Below are 22369 nucleotides of genomic sequence, written 5' to 3' on the forward strand. Positions count from 1 at the left end.
TTCAGAAGCAGTGCCATTTTCCCTTAGGAGTCCTGAACATTGGATACGCGTTTGCACGATACTCCCTTTTGTTTTTATTTATTTGTTTGTTTGTTTGTTTGTTTGTTTTTGGCTGTGTTGGGTGTTCGTTTCTGTGCGAGGGCTTTCTCTAGTTGCGGCGAGCGGGGGCCACTCTTCATCGCGGTGTGCAGGCCTCTCACTGTCGCGGCCTCTCTTGTTGTGGAGCACAGGCTCCAGACGCGCAGGCTCAGTAGTTGTGGCTCACGGGCCCATTTGCTCCGCGGCATGTGGGATCTTCCCAGACCAGGTTTGGAACCCATGTCCCCTGCACTGGCAGGCAGATTCTCAACCACTGAGCTACCAGGGAAGCCCCCCTTTTGTTTTTAAGATTTGCAAGTTTTCATCTCTTTTTGCACATCTCAAATTATTTTGGTCCTCCAAACTACACTGTGAAATATCAGGAATTTCATTATCTATTCAGGCCAACTTTTAAATAATATGGCTAATTCAGTTACTTTTAAATTTGCCATATTAATGCCGTTTTTCTTCATCAGCCATTAAAAAACACCTTTATCTCATCTACCCAGTGCAAGAGAAATGAAAGGTCATTACCAGGCTCTGTTTCAAGGAGTTCGCATGTGTAAAGCACTTACTGCAATGCCAGGCATGTGGTGAACACTGAATAATGATAAAATAATAACTCATTAGTCCTTTACATGCATTATTTCATCTTTATCAGCATCCTGTGAGAAAGCTGCTGTTATAGATTGTATAACATATTGTGCTTAACTTTCAGAAGTAAGCGTAACTTTTTCAAATTCATAAATGCTAATTGAGTAACCACTCTTTGCAGATTGTTAAATACTGTCGAAAATAAATAGGCTAGTAAGACACAGTCCTTACCTGTGAAGGAGACAGAGTCATAAATTACTGTATATAATCAGTATATAAGAGAACTGCAAAACAGAAGCCAGTGGGGCCAAGTTGTGATTGGTTAGATGGGTCAGGATGAAACGGACCTTTCATCAGTCTAGAGAATAAGCCGCACGGTGGTCTAGACTCGGAACAATGAGAACAAAGCACAGCAGGACAGAAGCACAGAATGTGGTTATGGGACAGCAAGCAGCCCTGCTGAGCAGGAGTGTGAGGCAGTAATAAAAACAGATTACTAAGCCAGGAACTGAGCAGTGACTAAGCCAGGAGCTGTGTGAAGCAGTTTACATGAATTATTTTAATTAACCCTTAGACTCCTTTGATATAGGTGCTATTATTGTTCTTGCTTTGCCGACAAGAGCACCGAGGCACAAAGAGGCGGAAGGACCCCCCCAGATCACAATTAGGATCTGGTGGAGGCAAGTCTTGCATCCAGGCATTCAGGCTCCAGAATCCACTTTCTTACCCGATACACTGTGCACCCCATCCTCCCCTCCACTCCCTTGAGTGGGAGAAGGAACTGGAAATATGGATCCAAGTTTTATTGCTACAGGCTACAGTGCCCAGTATTAAGTATAACATGTAAAACCCAAATAGAATCAGAATAGAGCTTAAAAATAAAGTGCAATTGCCAGTTTGCAGAAGAGAAAATTGGAAGACCTGTTTTCATTAGGAAATGTCAAGGTTCATGTACACAGTAGTGATTTTACCTAAATGAGTATCTCCACAGTTTTTCTAGATACTTATTAAAAATACAAAGAAATGAAAATATTTGTTGGATTCTCTATTCTTTAAAATGTTGCCCTTCAAGTTATTGAAGTTAAAGGGGAAAAGTAATCATATCTAATAAGGTCTGTAATATATATCTCAAGAATAGATGTAAGGAAAGAAGCAGTGTTCATTTGATAATGAATAGCACTGTTCCTTTGATTAAGGGCATGGGTGAAATTCTCTGCTGACTTAGCCTGTTCATTGCCCTGGTGCATTATTCTATTGAAGATAAATGAGTTTGACTAGCCACTTTCCTCTTTGATTCAGGCAGCTGGATTTAAAGAATGAACCATAGGGAAAACAATTTTTCCAAAACCCATTTGCTATGAATGAAGCTTTGGCAGAACAATTACCATTTCTGAAATTTCAGTCTTCTTCTAGATTATGGTATCAGCTAATGCATGTTGAAAGTTCAGATGGCCACCAGATGGGTTCCATATGTACATTATCAGGAAGACATATACGCGGCCGTCCTCAGGTCAGAGAAAGGAGACAGTGGCATTGGTTGCTTTGTCTCGTCTGTTCACAAGTAATGATTACACGGGCTCATCCATGCTGTTTTGCCTGGCTGAGGCTGGGGTGGGTGACTGGATGGAGGCCTTTCCAGTAGTAAGATTTATGATTAACATGACTGATAGCAGTAGCATTTGGAAGACGTTTGGTTGGGTAGGACTGCAGTTTGCAGTTGAAGGAGCTCAGCATGGCTAAGACTTGCAGTGAGGATTCTTTGGTTCACAGTCCAAAAAGACAGAGGAACTGTTTGCAGATATTTCAGTCTTCTTGATTTTAAACTGTGAATTGTGCTTTAAATTCAGCTTTAAAATAAAAAGGTAAACTAGTTTCCTTCATACAGGACTTTAATTAGCTAATATCTTCAAATGATCCAAAAATCAAAGTATTTACATTGAGGGATCCCATTTCCATCCTGTTCCTATCCCTCACCTCTCTTCTCCCCTATATTACCACTTTTATTAGTTTCTTATGTATTCCTATGTTTCTTTATACAGATGCACCAGATATGCATATGTAGTCTTAGTTCCCTTTTTCTTATACAAAATATAGCATGCTGTAAACATTTGCTTTTTCACTTAGTAATACATTTTGGAGATCTTTCTATGTCAGTACACAGAAAGTTTTCCCATTGTTTATATGGCTGCATAATATTCTGTTTTGTTGCTGTACCATAGTTTACTTCATTAGTTCCTCTATTAATGGACATTTAGATGGGTAAGAGTCTTTTCCTATTACAGACAATGCTGCAATGAAGAGCCTTTTCCTATGTAATTGAAATTCATCTTTATGTCAAATCAATACAAGTACATAAATCATTTTAATACCCAATATGAAGCTTTCTATTTTTGTGAGAACTTTTGCACAGCATGTTATTAGATAAGATTATTGTGTGTGTGTATAGAATATTTCCTTTACCTTATGCCAAAGATAAAAATAGATTAGAATCTGTCTGTGCACATGTATATAAATAATTTTGACAGCATCTCTGTCACATTTTTTTTAAATGACCTTTCTATCCAGTATCCATATGTCATTTTTTAAAGCAATTTGATTTTTGTTAGTAAATTCCAGTGAAGATAAATTTTCTAACTAGCATTTTTTTGCCCCCAACACTGAATTTTTCCAGTCTCTTTGTCATTCTTTTTGAAGGACAGTACAGTGATAAATCTTTAGGAAGTAGTTAAGACAGTTATCATGTTTATGAAGAACCAGCCAAAGTAAATGTTATCAATGTGAATCATGAGGATTTGAAAAAATGACCAAGGTCTTCATGCCCAGTAATGGCAGAGTAGCTTGTCTCAGACCAGCCCACCCACTGAGAATAACCAGAAACACTGGACAAAGTATTTTTTAAAAATAAATTTGGACTTTTGCTTTTGGAAGTATAGGATAGATGTAATTTTCCCCCATTCTTCCTGCTAAGTACAGCTAAAAACCTTGTACACTGTATATAAAGCAAACATGAATCTGAAAGGTGGAACGAAGGAAGCAGATTGGCTGGGGAACTTGGGATAAGGAACGACATAGTGGTCACTCATGATAAGAACGGAAATAGAGAGGAACTTCCTCAACTTGATTAAAAACAGCTACAAAAACCCTACAGCTTACATCATAGTTGATGAAAGACTTAATGGGAACAAGTCAAGGATGTACACAGTCTCTATTGCTATTCAACACAGTACTAGAAGTTCTAGTCAGTACAATAAGGCAAGAAAAGGAAATAAAAGTCAGGTGGATGAAGGAAAGGAAAATATAAATTTGTCCCTATGTCAAATGACATGATAGTCTATGTACAAAACCGCAAGGAATCTACAAAAACTTTATAGAATTGCAAGGTGTGTCCAGCAAGGTTGTATGATTCAACATCAACTCACAAAAATCAGTTGGATCTCTTATAATGAACATGTGGAAACTGAAAATAAAACACCATTTACAATCCTTCAATAAAAAATGAAATAGTTGGGTATATACCTAACAAAACATGTTTAGGACTTGTATGCTGAAAACTATAAAACACTGATGAAAGAACTCACAGAAGACTTAAGTAAAATAAAGAGACATACCATGTACTTGGATTGAAAGACTCAACCTATTAATGATGTCAATTCTCCCCTAATTGATATCAGTTTAACACAATCGGTATCAAAATCCCAGCAAGATTTTTGAAATTATAGACAAGATTATTCTGAAGTTTATATTGAAAGGCAAAGGAACTAGAATAGCCAAAACAATTTTGAAAAAGAATAAAGTGGGAGAAATCATTCTATGTGATTTCAAGACATTATATTATATTGGTATAACTACAGTAATCAAGACTGTATCTTATTGGAAGGATAGATGCATGGATCAATGGAACAGAACAGAGAAACCAGAAATAGCTCCACACAAATATATCCAACTGATTTTTTTGACAAAGGTAGAGGAAGGACAGGCTTTTCAAACAAGGGTGCCAGAACAATTACGTAGACAAAATAATGAACTTGACCTAAATCGCACACATTATACAGAAATTTATTCAAATGGATCAGAGTTTGAAATGTAAAACTATAAAAATTTTTGACAAAAACATAGGAGAAAATTTGGGGGACCTGAGGATTGGTGAAGAGTTCTTAGATATAACACCAAAAAATATTTCTTTTCTAGACTTAGTCTAGAAAAGAAATAATTGAGAAATTTGGGTTCATCAAAATTAAATCATCCTGCAGCACTTTTTTCCTTGGACATTTGCTGATTTGTAAGAGGCTTGGGGCTTAAGTATAGCATAAAGCTGCAGATAAGAAGTAGGTGACAGTTTAGAGTTTTCATTAATTTCATGGGGGCTGCAGAAATAAAAAATAGAGATCAAGGGTCACTGGAGAACTTGGGATTTGTTTTTTAAAAATCAAATTGAAATTCTAGAACTGAAAAAACAAAAAGTTAAAATCTCAGCAGATGGGTTAAAACACATTAGACACAGCAGAAGAGAAAATTGATGAATTGAAGTTACCAGCAAATGTTTAACTGAAGAATGTAGACAAGAAAACATGAGAAATACAGAAAAGTGCCTAAAAGACACGTGGGCCATAGTGAAATACATGTATGTAATGGAATTCCCAGGAGGAGAAGAGAAGTTAAAGCAATATTTGGGGACAGAATTGATGTCTGAAGAAATACCAGTAAAGAAGTTTCCAAAACTGATGAAACACATGAATTGAGACAGAATCAAGGAGCTCTGCCTACTGTAAGCAGGATAAATACAAAGAAAATCAGACATAGGCCCATCGTAGTAAAAAATGCTGAAATTAAAAGAAAAAGAAAAAATCTTAAAAATAGCCAGAGGAAAAAATACCTTCAAAGAAGAACAGTAAGGCAGACAATTGGATTAAAATTAACCCTTTCCTGAGCTATAAAGCGTAAAGAAGAGGTGGAAGCCACATTTCTAGAATGCTGAAAGAGAACTCTCACTAGGAATTTTACCCAGCAAAAATATTCTTTTAAAATGTAGGCAAACCTATTTACAGTGGAAAAAAAAAAGAACAGTGATTGTCTGAGGCTGTTAGTTGATGCAGGGATGGACAGCAAATGGGAACCAGGAAACTTGGCGTGATAGAAATGTTCTGTGTTTTGACTGGGTTGGAGGTTTATTAGAAATCATTCAACTGTGTATGCCTCAAATGGATGCAGTTTACTGTTCAGAAATTATATACCAGTAGTTGACTTTAAAATGGAGTCAGATTTCTGTTTCCAGCCAAGATTAAAAGAGAGGGACTAGATTTACTTTCCCATCTGAAACAACTTTTAAAAGCAAGGCAAAACAACGAAACATTGGTTTTTATGACGTTGGACGTCAGGCAACAAAGGACAGTGATCTCTGGGAGGTGGGAACCAAATGAACAGTAAGATTGCACCAACTTTCTGCCTGAAGAGAGTTTCCAGGCTGTGGAGCTGGGAGGGGCACCCACTTGAAGCCCAGGGGTCTTCCTGAGTAGAGATTGAGATGTGAGGCCAGGGAGATAAAGGATTTGCAGAGCTGAGTACTGGTAAGTGCCTGTATTTGAGGAAACTATTTGCGGCCAGGGTAAGAACCGCCCTAAGATTGAAGGGGGCAAATGCTCAGACCTCTGCCTGGCTGAGAATAGTTCCTGCTCCCACCAGGCAATCTGGAAAACCTCATACATAGTTCACATGGCATTGGGTAAAGTCTCAAAATGACTTTGCCTCAATAATGGGGCAAAATTAACCTCAAATTAAATGCTGCTCTGTCAAGACCTGTCAGAGTTTAACAGGAAGAACTGAAAGGATCAAACTATTTTCAATTAACTGTGTCCCAGAGCAAAGCTAAAGCATCTCTCAAAGGTTCATGACCCACATTTTGAGAACTGCTGGACAATGAAATACCTCATAGTGACTGTTTTAAATCTCTGGATTAAATCAGACAATTTAAAAGATTTTGTAAGAAGGGAAGAACTGGGTTGTTCTCATGGTCTGTGCTGCCCCCAGTGGCCTTCCTCTGGCTGTGACATCAGGAAAGAAGAGGTGAAAATACAGAACTTCTTAAGAGGTCTCTGAGAACTTGGTTATTCAAACCTGTTTCTACTGGTAGAGGGCTCTGACTTTATCATCCATCTTTCCAGGAACTCAGGGCTGCGTAAGTCAGATTTTGCAGTACCTGTTTCTTTGATTCTTCGTTAAAGTGCCTATTTTATGAGAGGAAGAGCAATTTTTGTACTGTTGGTTCCCAGCTGTGGGAGCCCAATGTCACTTTTGGTGGGTGTTGGAAGACACTTTCTTTATTGATATTCAAGACTTTCATCTCAAACGGAACCTTGGTCCTGTTGGATTGACCATCATCACTTTTTACAATGCAAACATTTGTTGAGTGTCCAAACACTTCCATCAGTGCTCCATATGAACAATAGATATGCAAGGATGGAACTGTACAGCATGACTTCACGGTCATCCAAATGCAAAATCCTAAACTGTGGATAAACCGAACTTGTTTCCAAGATGGCTTCTGGTGTCATCATAACTCTATTTTGAGCATTACAGGAAAGTATTATATATTCATATACATAAACCCATACAGATGTGTTTGTGTGTGTCTCAAAAAAAAATAGTGTTTTATATAACCTCAGAGCAATTCAAAACCCCCAAACCATAGCTCTATACTCCATTTCCATTTGCTCTTTCTCTTGAAATATTCCTTATTACACTTATATAACTCCTCCTTAACAACTTCTCATATTCTGGGCAGGGAACAAGGTTGCTAACTGAAGATTCTAGGAGCCTGAGTTCACAGAATACCCACCTACCTCGACTTCATTGCAGCAGAAACGAGGATGCAGTCATAGTGTCACCTTCGAGGATAGAGCACTGACATTTGGCACCGTTTCAAAGGACAGGAAATTTGACATTCCAACAAATTTCCTCATCCTCTTAAAGGAGCCTTCCTTTTACAACCAGCAAATACCAGTCTGTTTTCCTGTCTGCAGGTGGAGCTCACTAGAGTGTGAGAAACCCGTCAAAAGAAGGCAGCGCTCTGTCTCATTGTCCTTGCATTCTGCTTCTACAGTGGTTTGGGGGAAGTTCCGTTACTTATCTTCTCTCCGAACTCTTTTTTCATATATGTAAATGAATCCTCTTGAATATTGCACAGTGAAATCTTAGGCCTTTATCTAAGAAGTTTAAAAAGCCACCCACAAATCCAATATCACTGTGATGCTTTCCACTGAACAGGGTGACTTTTGTTTTGCATTGTTGCATGAGAAGGCTGATCTGGGAGGCACAGATCCAAAGAGCAAATAACCCCGAGCTCCAGATTGCTTCCTTTCTTCGACAGTTCTCCCTGCAGGGGGAGAATAAGAATCTGGCTTCATTAAGGACTTCTTTTGTAACAGACATAGAGCCTACCACTACTTTTTTATTTGTTGAGACCTAATAGGATACTCAGCTGAATTCTAAAGCCAAGATGAAATCGCTACCTGTGGGAGTTCCCCTCTAAGTATTAGTAACATTCAGACCTTTGAAGGAGGCCAGCTGCCAGTGGTATGTGGTAGGTTTTACTTTCTTTTTCTTTACTGCATGTGGCATACAAAACAAATGAACTAAATCCTAAATGTGTTTCTGTTAATAATTTAAATGAAGTAGCAATAATGCAAGGTTGGATGCTATTTTAAAAAGATTCCGACATTGGTATATCCAGTTATTTGCAAGTTTCAAATTTGGAACTTTGCCTTCCACTTGTGGAAGTAGGCAGAGTAAAATCAATTCTGCACCGTTATAGAAGTCCTAAGGAGCTCTCGTGTCTTTGGGTCATGTAAAAGCTGCTGAACCTTCCTTGTCAACTAGTTAGCATGCAGTGGAGAGGGGGAAAGCAAGCAGGAGTTCCCTCATGACATTTTGTAGTTATCGCCATTCTGAACCATTTGGTTTAGAAAGTTGAAAAGAGTTGCTTAGGTTCACAGTCTCTTGTGTGGAAACAATAGGAGCTGGATATGTTTCAGAATTAAGACAGGTCCAGCTTTAGAAGGGTGATAAAATGCATGCAGCGTGGAGTAATAGTCACCAGGATCTGGAGCAGCACCCCGCAGCCAAACACATTAATATTTCCACAAAATATGAATATTCACAGAAAGAGGAATAAATTAAAAAGTATTACTGTCAGCTCATATCAAGTTTTACTGCCAAATGTGTTTGCTTAAATTTGGTTTTCACCTTTCAACTGTGGAATTGCTAAGAAGGGGCTATGGACATACGTTGCAGTGACAGAAGTAGAGCACGACAAGCCTGGTTGAGTCCTGGTAATATTTAATAGAGCCGAATCACAGGGCTGATAACTTATGATCTCTCCCTACTGGACCAGTTACTTGCTTTTCCCTTTTCTGACCTTCTCTTTGCATATCTGTCAAACAGGGGTAATATTTGCTTTGTAGGCTTTTATGAGGATAAGCTAATGTAAGTTAAACACTAAACAGTGATTGGCAGACAGTGGCTGTTCCATAAATGTTAGCTATTAAAATTTTGCCTCTTCTCTTCCCCCTTCCCTTTTATGAGATAAAAGTTTACTGATACAGTGGTTGCAGTGCTACTCTGGAAACAGGCCTAAGTGATATGGATTGCCCTGATTTTACTGGAGAATTAAAAGTCTAAATTTTAAGATTGAAAACTCATTTATTGTTAAATGACTACTACAGCTTTAAAATTTGTTTATAGAATGACTGAACTTTTCAGTGATGAATAAGTGTTTCTATTAATGTTATATCATATTTAAATTTCTTGAATGCTTTGTTTTAACTGTATTTGAGGAAGGAATATTTACCACTAGCTGATTTGCCATTATGAGGCCCCTTTTAAAGTTTCTATCCAAGTACTCATCTTTTAGAAAAATATTTGAAAAGCATAGTGTCGATGATGCTAGTGCTGTCACAAAGGTATAACCAAGGTTTATAATTTAATATATTGGAAAAATGGCATTAGGAGATAAGTCTTTTCCAATTTTAACCCCCCAAATTTTATAAGAACTTTAATGGGCTTTTAGTGCAAAACAGTTTAAAGTAACTTTTGTAAACAGAAATAGACCCACAGACATAGAAAATAAACTTATGGTTACCAAAGGGAGAAGCAGGGGAGTGATAAATTAGGAGTGTGAGATTAAAATATACACATGACTATATATAAAATAGATAACCAACAAGGACCTACTGTATAGCACAGTGAACTACACTCAATATTTTGTAATAACCTATAAGGCAAAGAAATCTGAAAAAGAATGTGTATGTGTGTGTGTGTAACTGAATCACTTTGCTGTTCACTGAAACTAACACAACGTTGTAAATCAACTATACTTCAATTAAAAAATAAAGTACCTTTTGTAAAGTAGACCTTTACTTTTAAATTCTTAAGGCCTCCCTTTTTAAAAGGGGAAGAACGAAAGCAGAAGGATTTCAAGAGAAGAAAGAGGTTAGCTTACTTGATGGGCATATGGCCTACAAGACTTACTAGCATTTAAGCGGACAGAGTGGGTCCGCCTATATTTATATGCATTGTATCACCTGCCTTCACAGCTGAACTATCAGCAGAAAGTAGGCATCATGTACTGCAAAGCTGGACAGAGCACGGAAGAAGAGATGTACAACAATGAATCAGCCGGCCCAGCCTTTGAGGAATTCCTCCAGCTATTGGGAGAACGCGTTCGGCTCAAAGGATTTGAGAAGTATCGTGCGCAGCTTGACACCAAAAGTAAGAAATACTTATACCCTCCTACTAGGCTTATTGTCCTCCTGCTGTGTTGATGTTCACCTGATAAGTTGCCTGTAAAACAACATTGCCACTTACTGTAGAAAACTGCTGGTGATGTGGGAGAGGAAGCCAGGGAGGGAAGATGTGGCTCTAAAACAATTGAAAACCATAGTCAAAGTAGCTAGGATTGGACTTTAAAAAAAAATAGTGTTATCAGAAATGTGGAAGGTAGAAAGCAGTGGATGGAGATCATGCAGAATTGCCCCTGGATAGTGTTGCATAAATTTCACTATATTTAGCTGAAAAACTCCTGCAACTTAAAACCATCTGGTTGCAAGCCCTAGAATTTTTGACTTTCATTAACTCATTTCATAATCCTTGTGCATATCTGTGTAGTCATTGTATGGTTTTCTTAATCATTTTTATATTTTAATATCTAGAGGTATTTTTGTTTATTTATTTCCTGTTATTATTGTCCATAGTCTAACTTAATCTCTAAGCAAATAGGCTTAGCTTTGGTATTAGTTTGGCTCGTAAAATGTGTTGATTCAAAGCACAGTCTGTTTAGCTACAGCTCATGAACATAGAGGTTTGTCCCTTCCCATTCCCAGGTGGTTAATAAAAGAGTTATGTTCTCAAGTATCTAGAGTATGTTGACTTCTGCTATGCGTCTGTGTGAAGGCAATTTTAAATTTTATCTCAGAATCCATCCATAGACACCTGTGACCTGTTTTTCTTTGAGAGGGTCTTTGGATTAGCACATCTGTATTGCAGTCTATAGTAATCGCTCTGATTTTCTGTACAGGAAATTAAATAAGGAGTTGAGTCATGAAAACAGAAAAGCATTCATAAACTCCACTGCAGGGAAGAATTTCCTGTTGCCATGGTTTTGCTGTTGCCAACTTGGAAACGACAGGCAGGAGAACCTATGAAAAACCATAAATAGCCTAGACTATTAAATATTATTTTAACGTTCCATACTCTGCTTGCAGCTGCATAATATGTTAAATCTCAATATGCCCTTAAACTCTTTTTATCAAGATATTTTGACATTTCCTTTGTAATTCCTTCACGTTGTCCCGATTTGTTGTGTTATGTAAATTATCACCACAAAGAGCTATTAAAAGGGTCTGGGAAGAAAATGTAATAAGCGCCTTGATTCTGTCAATGAATGGCCAGATTGGGAGTTGGTAAGATTATTTATTATTTGTGTATTTACACGGTCCCAGCCATCTCTTGATGATGAAGGGCAATGTGAGAAATGTATAGCAAGGGCAGACTTAAGCAATGTGGCACTGAGTAAGGCAGTGGAATAAGCAAAATAAGCACTTTGCACATTTTGCCCCAATATCCCAGTAACTGCAAAGGCCTGGATCAGCAAACTGCCTCTAATGGCACATTTTTCAGTTATGTAATACATTCATCTGGGAAGGGTTCCTTTTCACTGAACTACTCTCCTTTCAGGTTCCTTGTAACCTTCTGAGGCATAGCTCCTGAGAAAGAGGGTTCAGTTTCCTTTTCTATCCTTTCAGAGGGTCAGGTTTCCTAAAGTGAATGAAAAGTAGGAAAGTGTTTCCATTCTAAAGCCTGAAGAAGACGGTATGCATATTTATCTCTCTTACTCCAAGCTAGAAGAGACCATTAGCCTCATCACTTAAACGGGTATTTAACAGTAACAGACCACAGAAATAGGGATCAACCAGCCTCTGCACTCTCTCCAGCAGCCTCCTACTGGCCATGACACACCCAGAGGTGAGACTTTGTTCTGTGTACCCTGAGATAAGCTCACCACATCTTACCTAACTTTATGTTGTGTTAAGAAACTCTTTCAATATGATCTTTAAAAAGAGAAAATGCTTTCCAGAACATGTGTTCCTAAAGGATCACTCCATCTCCATATGACAGTGTAGTTGTCACTTGGATCTGTGGATGTGTAGTCTTCATCAAATTAAAATATTATTTGCCAAACTCATTTTTAAATTTTTCTGCACCCTCCACCTTCTGAATCTCTAATTACACATATATTAGGTCACTTAGTAGTTGTGATTTGATTTTTAAACTTTTTTTCCCCCTCTGTGCTTGTGTTTGGATAATTCCAATTAATGCATTTAAGGCACTGTATTTTTCTTTTCTTCCATAGTGTCTTAATCTGCTATTATCCAATCTAGTGAAGTTTTCATTTCAGATATTGTGATTTTCAGGTCCAGAAGTTGCATTTGGGTTTTCTTTTCTTTTTCTTTTTTTTGGGGGGAGTTCTCTTTTCTTATATTTTCCATATTATTCTCATTAGGTTAATGTCCTCCTTTAAAGCCTTGAAAGTATTTATAATAGCTGTTTTTTTTGTTGTTGTTGTTGTTTTTAATTAATTAATTTATTTATTTTTGGCTGTGCTGGGTCTTCGTTTCTGTGCAAGGGCTTTCTCTAGTTGCGGCAAGCCGGGGCCACTCTTCATCGCAGTGCGTGGGCCTCTCACTATCGCGGCCTCTCTTGTTGAGGAGCACAGGCTCCAGACGTGCAGGCTCAGTAGTTGTGGCTCACGGGCCTAGTTGCTCCGCAGCATGTGAGATCTTCCCAGACCAGGGCTCGAACCCATGTCCCCTGCATTGACAGGCAGATTCTCAACCACTGTGCCACCAGGGAAGCCCTATAATAGCTGTTTTAAAGTCTTTGTGTGCTAATTCCATCATCCCTGTCATTTGGGGTCTCCCTTTAACAGATTTTCTCCTGTTTTTGAGTTACATTTTACTGCTTCATCTGTCTGGTTATTTTTGATTGGATAGTGGACGCTGTGAATGTTTCATCATTGAGGATCTAGATTTTGTTGTCTTCTTTAAAGAGTGTCGTTTTATTTTGTTGGGCAATTAATTTAATTATAGAACAGCTTGATCTTTATGAATCTTGTTCTTGGGCTTTTTTAAAGCATACCTAGAGTAGCCTTTACTCTCTGGCTAATTTAGCCCTCCTGCTAAGGCACCTGAATACCAGCATAGTCAGTGAGGTATCTCTGCTGTGGTCAGTCAGAAGTTGAATGACTTCTACCCCTGTGTGAACTATGAGAATTGTTTGGCTGACAAATCTCTGGTAGTTGTTATTTCTCCAATAGTTTTTCTTTTCTTTTATTTTTTTTTAAATTGAGATATGATTGACATATAACACAGTATTAGTTTTGGGTGTACAACATAATGATTCAGTATTTGTATATATCCCGAAATGATCACCAAAATAAGTCTAGTTAACATCTGTCACCATACCTAGTTACACAATTTTATTTTCTTACGATGAGAACCTTTAAGATCTACTCTCTCAGCAACTTTCATTTATGAAATACAGTGTTATTAATTGTAGTCACCATGATGTACATTACCTTAATGTTTTTTCTTTCCCTGGCTTTTGGAACCTCACTCTATGCTTGTGCAGCTTAATATTCAGCCCAAGACTCAAGGGAACCCCTGTGTAGATTTCTGAGCCTCTTTCACTGTGTGGTTTCCTCTTCTTTGGTATTCTGCCCAGCAAATATCAGCCACCTCAACCTTCCAAACCTCCAGCATGTTTTAGCTCCCCTCTTCAAATCCCTGCTCTGTGCCATTGTTTTGAAAGTACTTCCAGGTAGACAGCTGGGTGGGGATCATAGGGCTCACCTTCTTTGATACTTTTTTCTCAGGGAACACTGTCCAATGCTGCCTATTATAAAATGTCTGAAAAAAAGTTGTTTCAGATATTTTGTCCATTTTTCTATTTATTTACAATGGGAGAGCAGGTTCTATACCAAGTACTGTTACGGCCAGAAATAGAAGTCTTAGATACTTTTTATATGTCATCTCATTTAATCCCCACAAACTCTGCTAGATGCCAGTTATCCCCATTTTACAGAATTGGCTTCTTTAGATTAACTAACATGCCCAAGGTTAGGCAGCTAGTAAGCATTAAGGAGGGAGAACAGGTCCTAGTGTTATGGTTAACGACGTGTTCAGAGAAAGCGTAAATGTAGAATTAGGTACAGTGAAGCCCGCAGAGCTCTGCCTTGTGGCTGTATCTTCCCCTCTCTCGAGCCCTTGAGCTAAAAATACCCAAGCCGTCTCATGAGACAGCTCCACTTGTCATGTCTTATAATTATATTCAGATTTTAGTACTTTGGTAAAGGAGGAAGAGGCCCAGGAAAGGAAGGATTGATGGAACTGTCAAACCATTTCTTCTTTTTCCCAATGTTCCATACAAAGTCCAGTTTCCATCTCAGAAATAAGGACTTCTGGCAAACAAGCTACAGATGTGTCAGGGGTTGGAACAGTTCTGCAATGAAGAAACTTTCAGGAGTAAATTTTTTTCTCCTTTTTTTTGTTTCATTATTTGGATGGCATAACCTCTATAGATAATTTACCATCCCCTCACACTACGGTAAATACAAAAATAAGCTTCCCACCAAGCAGTTTATTATTTGAAAGCTGGAGACCACCCTCATTTTAAGCTGCGTGTATGGATTATTATTTGGGAAATTATTTCCCGAATGAAGCACGTTTGTCAAGTCAGCACGTAAGAGACTTAGAAACCCTTTGAAAAGCATTCCTTCAAAGCTCTGCCTTCTTTGATTTGCCGCAATATTAGTGAATGCTTGTTGCTTCCCCCATTTTTCAGCAGTATTATAAAGATCGTTGAGATTCACGGTCTTAGAGGAGATGGAAGACTTTTCATAAAGAAAATAAATCCTTTATTTGGAATATTTAACCTTTGATAAAGAAAGGAGTAAAACTAGCATTATTTAAATGTTTCACACATGCAAAGGACTATTTGGAGTTCTAGAGACTGATGAATGAAGAAAAGTTTTCTTTTTTCACCTCCTAAACTTTAAACTGTGTTATAGTATAAGGTTTTTTCCTTTGAGTGTTACTGAGATGCAGTTGGCAAAGAAATTAAAATATGTAAAAGGCCCTATTTAAGGCAGCTACACTTTTTATCTCAACTGCACAAAATTCTAAGTTCTGATCAACACATTTCTTGAGCATCTTTTATGGGCTAGTACTTTCATATGCATTGTTTCAATCCTCACAACAGTGAGAAGAATATCGAGGGGCGAGGGGCGGAGAAGTGAAGTGACTTGTTTGTGGTCATTTAGTAAATGATGCTGGAGATATTGGAATTCAGGTCTTCTTACTTCCAGGTGGGAATCCAGGTAATTGCAGGTATCTTGCAAAGTGCTCAGTAGGTAGAAAATAGTAGTGACTGATTCCTAAGTACCTGTCCCACATCATCGCTTATCCTTTTCTCACCATATGTTAGTGGTTTTAAGAAGCCTTCAGTCCCGGGCACATACACATGCATACTTGCACGTTCCCTGAACTGACACAGTATGAATTCTCCTGTCATGGCAAAGGGGGTGGTATTACAAACTCTCCTTGATCCCTTCCTCAGTGAAGTAAAGTAACCTACCTCCTGACCATGGTTAAAGGTACATTGAAAAAACATGAGTAAATATGGTAGATGCCAGAGAAGGTGGGATTCTTGACTTCCCCAAATACTTTGTTACTGAGTGGGTGAAATAGTACTACAAGGAGGCGTGAACAGTACTACAAGGGGTGTGCCATCCACTGTTCCAGATGTTAATACTTGTGCCCGGCTGTGCTTCTGACCATTGACCTCTGCATCCCCAGACCCGGAGGCAAGCTTTCATAGAAGGGAGATCTGGGGTCTTAAATGGATGGGCCTCAGCAGCCAGCTGACTATTGTAGGATTTCAAACTATGGATAATAATCAGACCCACAACCTGTCTGCGATTTTGTTCTGCATTTGATGTGTTCTGTAGTGGTGAGGACATTCATAAACTGAGCTTAAGCTTTCTTCATTCTATTGACTTTATGAGTCTACATGCAGTTAGGTCATGAGATTGCTTTTCTCCTTGTATTCATAAATATTTAAAACTAGGAACTTCCCCAAAATCAAATTGCTTAGGCTTGATCCTTTATCTAGCTTTTCTGAAGTCAAACGTATCTGTTAGTGACCAGGAAGTGGTTACATAAAAATCGAATTACTTTTTCCTGATTCAGATTCCTACACATCCACCTTTTTCATCCAAGTTTTATTCCCCTTAAAGCAAAAGAGTTGAGCCAAGAGAAGTCAAGGATGAATATGACATTGACCGTATCTGAAACTGCTTCTACAAACTTATTAACCTATTCATACCATCTTCAAATAGAAGTGCCTAATGTAGGGTATTATCACTTATTGACACCTTTTCAAAGCAGCTGACAAGAATATTCTTATCATTCCTCAATTATTCAGTGTCTTCTTATCATCTAGTTTGAATATTAGAAATTTTATTTTCTATGACTTAGTGTAGAGGGCTGACCTTATTAGTGTATATACACCATTCGCTGGTAGTATAATTTGGAGGCAAATCACATGATTATCAAGATGACCGATTATCAAGATGACTTATGAGATGCCCAAATTTATTTTTTAACTTTTAAAGCTCCATACAAATATGAAGGAGCATTATCTTCTTTTTATCCTTCTTCTATAAACATATTTTTCCCCTTAGAAATCACTCAATATATACTCTTTTCAACCAGAGAAAAAAAGATTTTTGTCATTTTCCCAATGGTCATCTTCCTGATTTTCATTCTGTTAAGTATTTCATGGTCTCAAGGTCACTAAAATAATAATAATAACAACATTAAATGCCTTATTCTTTAGAGAATATAACAAACATTCAGTTTCCATTCTCTCTGGTAAAGTTTAGCAATTCTATTATGTACACAGTAATTTCAGGATTTTGGAATTCCTTTCTTCTCAGAAAAGAAAATTTCATTGTCTTGGCCCTAGTTTCATTTCTAAAACTTTTGAAACTGTTTACAGACTGTTTAAAATTATCAGCAAAGCTGGGGTTTTCAGAGGTCCCTAGAAGAAGACTGGTCATGCAGCATCCATTGTATAAAATGAGGCAAGTGTTGGAAAGAGAGAAAGGACAAGAAATAGAAAACAAATTATCTTCAGGGTTGTCTTCACTTTTCTTTCCTGGTAGTAATGCCTTTAGAATTAGAAAGACATATAAAGCAAAATGTAGTAAATGAACACTGGATGATAATTTGTTTTCTAGTTCATTAACTTTGCTTTAAATTGACTTGAAACACATGTAAGTACTCATCACAGCTGACACATTGACTTGAAAGTCGTAAAATGTGCCAGTCAGTTCTAGAGGTATTTATAGCAAGGGTCCTTAACAATAGAAACCTTCTTCATCCTCAAGATCTGTCTTAAGTAGGTCAATGATTTATTGCAGTTGTATTTTTTTGTGGTAGTGGTCATTAACATTTAGAAGATATTTTTCTTGGGGCCTTACGTGTTGGTACGTATCTTTGCAGTTTTTCAAAAGTAGTCTTTGCTTTATTCTACATTCATCTTGCTTTTAAAACCCTTTGTGTTTTATGCCCTCTTCAAGATTAAGATCCAAGGTTGAAACTCAGGGCTCTAGAACATCTGAACAAGTCTCTGCAAACCTCCCTTATGGTCTATTCTTGGAGCAGCGCCTAAGGGCAGTGCAGCTACTGCATTGGAGTCCCCTGGGGGTGTTTATTAAAATAGATTCTTCTGCCCAGCCCCACACCTACAGAGCAGTATTTCTGGGAGTGGAGGATGGGAAGCTGCCTTTTAAGCGGCTCCCCAGCCAACTCCATGCACACTCCAGTTTGAGAACTACTGCCTTTCGGTACATGCCAGAGGCTGTCTTGCAGCGTCATTCTCTAAAATGCGGTAAAGTGTTTGCTCCTTAGCAATATGGTTGGTGGAGGATTGAGTTTACCCAAAATGAATGCATTTCTGTTCATTTTGCCACCTGTAAGTCCAGGTCCTAATCTAAAGATATTCCCCTTCATTTGGACAGTTAATAATTCTCTTTGGTTTCCAGGTATTTATGAGCACGTTGATTTGTTAATGATTAAGGGGGTCGAGGTTGTTTTTTTCCTTAAGGAAGGTGAGAACAGAGCACACTCAGTCTTAAATTGTTGGACATTGCTGTAATACCTTTGTTATTCAGTGTTACAGTCTTGTTAAGTTTCCGTCTATTTGTTAAGAACAAAACGGTTCTCTTGCTTGAGTCAGAAGTATTGGAAAAGATGTTCTGAACTTGAAGTCTGTGGACGGAATTCAGGGGTCTGTGAGCTTGGATGGGAAGTAATTTTACATTTATCTTCACTGACCCCTAATTGAAATTTAGCATTTCCTTCAGTTATGAACGTAGGCAACACACCACAGTAGTATAAGGTCTACCTGTGATTTTATCGCCAGTAGAAAGCATAGGTATTTTCATACTATATTGTTTGTTGTTGGAAGTATGTCAAGATACTGCTTATGCACTTCACTATGTCAGAATTATAGTAGTTATTAGACCAACTGCTTAAACTTATTATATAAATCTTATGCTATTGTATCATTTTAAAATTATTTTGATAGTGATATTTTTCAATCTATTGATTTCTGTTGAAATCTTATGTATTTTATGTTATGCATTTACAAATATTATTCTCAGAAGGAATCCAAAGGCTTCACTAGACTGCCAAGGGGGGATTGGGTACAAAGAATGGGTAAGAACTCCTATACTGTGTCTTGTCTTAGGATGTCTTCATCTTAAACCATTTCCCTTTTTTTTTTGAGACCCATCTCTTAAATGAACTATTTTTCATATTGTTACAGTTGTCTCATGTATTTTTTTTTTTTTTTACTGTAGCTGACTCCACTGGAACCCATTCTCTGTACACAACATACAAAGACTATGAGATCATGTTCCATGTTTCTACCATGCTGCCATACACACCTAACAACAAGCAGCAGGTAAGAGATCCTTGTGTTATCTGTGGGTTTTTTTGCCCTTGTTTCATTTCCCCCAGAAGCCTAAGTGGCAAGTTTATAAAATCTTAAACCAGAATTTAATGTTGCACCTGTCACAGCAGCAGGAAGCTTTGTACTTTGTGGAAGTAAGGAATAGCAAATGAGCTGAAAACAAATGAAGAGACACAAATTCTAGGTTAACAGCCAGCTGGATGGCTTTGTGAATTAATCATTTGCTTTTCACCCACGAGAATTGAGGTTTTCCTGAAATCTGAAAAGAACAAGTTGAAATCATGGTGATTAGATGACTCTGCAGGGTTGCAAAGAACACATATGAGTGGGTGAAATTTCATCTCAAGAGGCCAGTGTACAAAGCAGGAAAGTACTGATGTTTCATTTCAAATTTCAAAGGAGGTTCCCTCCACTAACTTGGAGAAAAATCAAAATGTCGATGGGAGCTCAGGAAAATGTTTTTTCTTGATGTGTTCTTCAGGGGACAGCATAAGTAACAACTGCATTTGTGTACCTCATACAGAGAGTTTCTTTTAAAAAGATCTAAAAGCACAAGGCCTAGTACTAAAATGTAGTCTGTGAGATGATAAAATGCGAAAACTAAGAAATGGCAGATGGTTACAGAGCAAGATGGAAATGGTACTGTTTTAAAGAGTATGTGGTACTTGTTGTTTTTAAAAAATATTTTAAAACAAATGATATCAAACTGAAACTTAAAAGAACCAGAGAACTAACAGACTCCTTTCAGTAGCTGTTATAAACACAGCAGTCTAGTGTCACTTCTGACCTTAAAACGGACATAGATTTTGTTATTGTCAATTGTTGTACTAACAGAACACAGGGCCAGCTGCAGAATGAATCACATCCTCTTTCACAGAATTTAACAAAACATGGATCGAATCTAACACGTCGTCACTTTAGGTTTGATTACATCACACATCTCAGTAACAAAATCTTGCCTCTTACGATTACCAAAGCAATCAAAACGTAGGAAGCAAAGCAATGAATCAGCTATAAATCTGAAATAAACCTATTTTAAGATAAATTACCCTATCTGGAGTTTGTTGACAGTTTGTTTTATGCAAATTCCAAGTTCTAGATTTTTGAGAGGAAACACCATGCTAAGAAAAATATACTAAACTCATTCTGACCAGACAGTAGAGAGAATTTAAGAACATCAACAAATGATCTTTAAAGGGGAGATGAAGGCTTATTCTGCCTGATTGCTCAGCAGAGAAAGGTAACATGTGGGGGAATGGGGGTAAAAAATTTAGTAACAAGACTCAATTGTATATCCAGCTAAATGAGTCAAAGGGCTGAGCTGAGTGAGTTGGCATTTAAGTGGACATCTATCCAAATTATTTAATTTGGGGTCCAATCAAGGCAAAAGTATTATGGTCCTGAATCAGAGTGAAAGAATAATTGGTATTCTACATATTAAGAAATTTAAAATTCTCTAGCTAAAGAATTTATTTCTTCTACATAGATTATGTTATGCTTGGAAAAACCAGAAAGAACGTGTCTTTCAAAACCTTTTTGCAGAAATTGGTTTATAAATACTGTCTTTTTTTTCATTATATATAATGTGAGATGGACAGATTTATTTCTATTTGGGTCCTTTAGTAAGACAGTAACATTACATATCAAGCCATATTTTGAAGGAAGAATCACATTGCATCAAAAAGACAATGACATCTATGCAGGAATGACATATACATAGATTGTATTTGAGCTTGATAGGTTCAAGATCCTGAGGCGATTAATAATCTTTGATGATGGGTATATTTTATATAGCAATCAGTACAGAGCAGCCTTTATTTCTGTAACATCTGATAATATAGCATGTTTAGAAATGAAGTACACAGCCTCATTAGAAGATAATTTGGGATGCTTTAAAATTCCTAAGGTTAAAAGTACATTTCCGGAACATTCTAACTCCCAATTCTCAACCCTAATCTAATAGGCTATTGTTTCTCCCAGCTGGCAGCCAATACTCAATCACTAATTTTACTGATAACATAATCTGTGTAAGTTAAAGTCACTGGAGAATTTTTTTAAAAAGGTTTATAAATACAAGCTTATGTCTAATGGATAGTTTATATAAATGTCATGTTTAGTTGTTTTCCTCCTGGTAGGAGCCTCCATGTAATAAATATGAGTAATACAAATTTTGTTCAGTTTTCCTTCACATGATTGAGTTAAACTCCCTAATAACCCCTTCCTAGAGAGGCGCTGAGCTAGGACGATTTTGAATGTCTGAATTTGAAAGCCACCTTTCCAAGACACCGTTTAATGTGAAACAGAAGGTGGTCTTAAGCAGCTTTCACTGTAATTAAAGAAGCTATTTAAACCTGAAATTTAACCTGCTTTAAAACTGTTAGAACATTTTGGAATATTATTAATTTCTGTATTCCCAGCTTGTGCCACAAAAAGTACTATCAGAAAACACCTTAGCCATATTTCTTTAAATGAAGCTAATTAGATCAGAACATAAATTGCGTTGTAATTACTTTAGCCGTTCTCATCTTTAAAAAATATTCCCTATGGCAAGTTTCTTTCTCAAATGAAAATGGAACAAAACTGTTGTTATGGAAACTGAAGATTTGGAGATGCTGGGACTTGGCATAATATGCTAGAGATTAGTTAGATCTATTTGAATGGACTGTGTGTTTTATGCAAATTTATGAATATTCATTTCCATATTCTTCCTCGGAGGGAATGATAAGACCGGCTAAAATATTGACAATAACTGTGTAGATTACCTCCCCTAATATGTACTGATTAATAATGAATGTTTTAAATACAGTTACATAAGGGAATCAGGGAGGAACAAGCAGAGCGTTGTCATTTATGTCTCTTGCTTATGTTTTCTTTTAGCTCCTACGGAAGCGGCACATTGGAAACGATATTGTAACAATTGTTTTCCAAGAGCCTGGAGCACAGCCATTCAGCCCGAAAAACATCCGATCCCACTTTCAGCACGTTTTCGTCATTGTCAGGGTTCACAACCCCTGCACTGACAGTGTCTGTTACAGGTACTGGTTCCAGAGGTGGCTGGATGGGCATTGGTGCGTGGTCACATCGAAAGCCCCCTCCAGCTCTGCTTTCT

At 37.5% G+C, this 22369-nt stretch overlaps 1 protein-coding gene across 7 annotated transcripts in view; it reads left to right on the plus strand.

Moving 5' to 3' along the window:
• Nucleotides 1-22369, plus strand: part of SIPA1L1 (signal induced proliferation associated 1 like 1) — a 375846-nt gene that overhangs the window by 266167 nt on the left and 87310 nt on the right. For all 7 annotated transcript variants that reach the window (XM_036842740.1, XM_036842743.1, XM_036842742.1 and 4 more), the window contains 3 exons: nucleotides 10260-10434; nucleotides 19148-19251; nucleotides 22138-22295. In XM_036842740.1, coding sequence (XP_036698635.1) covers nucleotides 10260-10434; nucleotides 19148-19251; nucleotides 22138-22295 — 437 coding nt within the window. The remainder of the gene's footprint in view (nucleotides 1-10259; nucleotides 10435-19147; nucleotides 19252-22137; nucleotides 22296-22369) is intronic.

The sequence above is a fragment of the Balaenoptera musculus genome, chromosome 2, assembly GCF_009873245.2.
Source record: "Balaenoptera musculus isolate JJ_BM4_2016_0621 chromosome 2, mBalMus1.pri.v3, whole genome shotgun sequence".
Taxonomy (NCBI): Eukaryota; Metazoa; Chordata; class Mammalia; order Artiodactyla; family Balaenopteridae; genus Balaenoptera; species Balaenoptera musculus.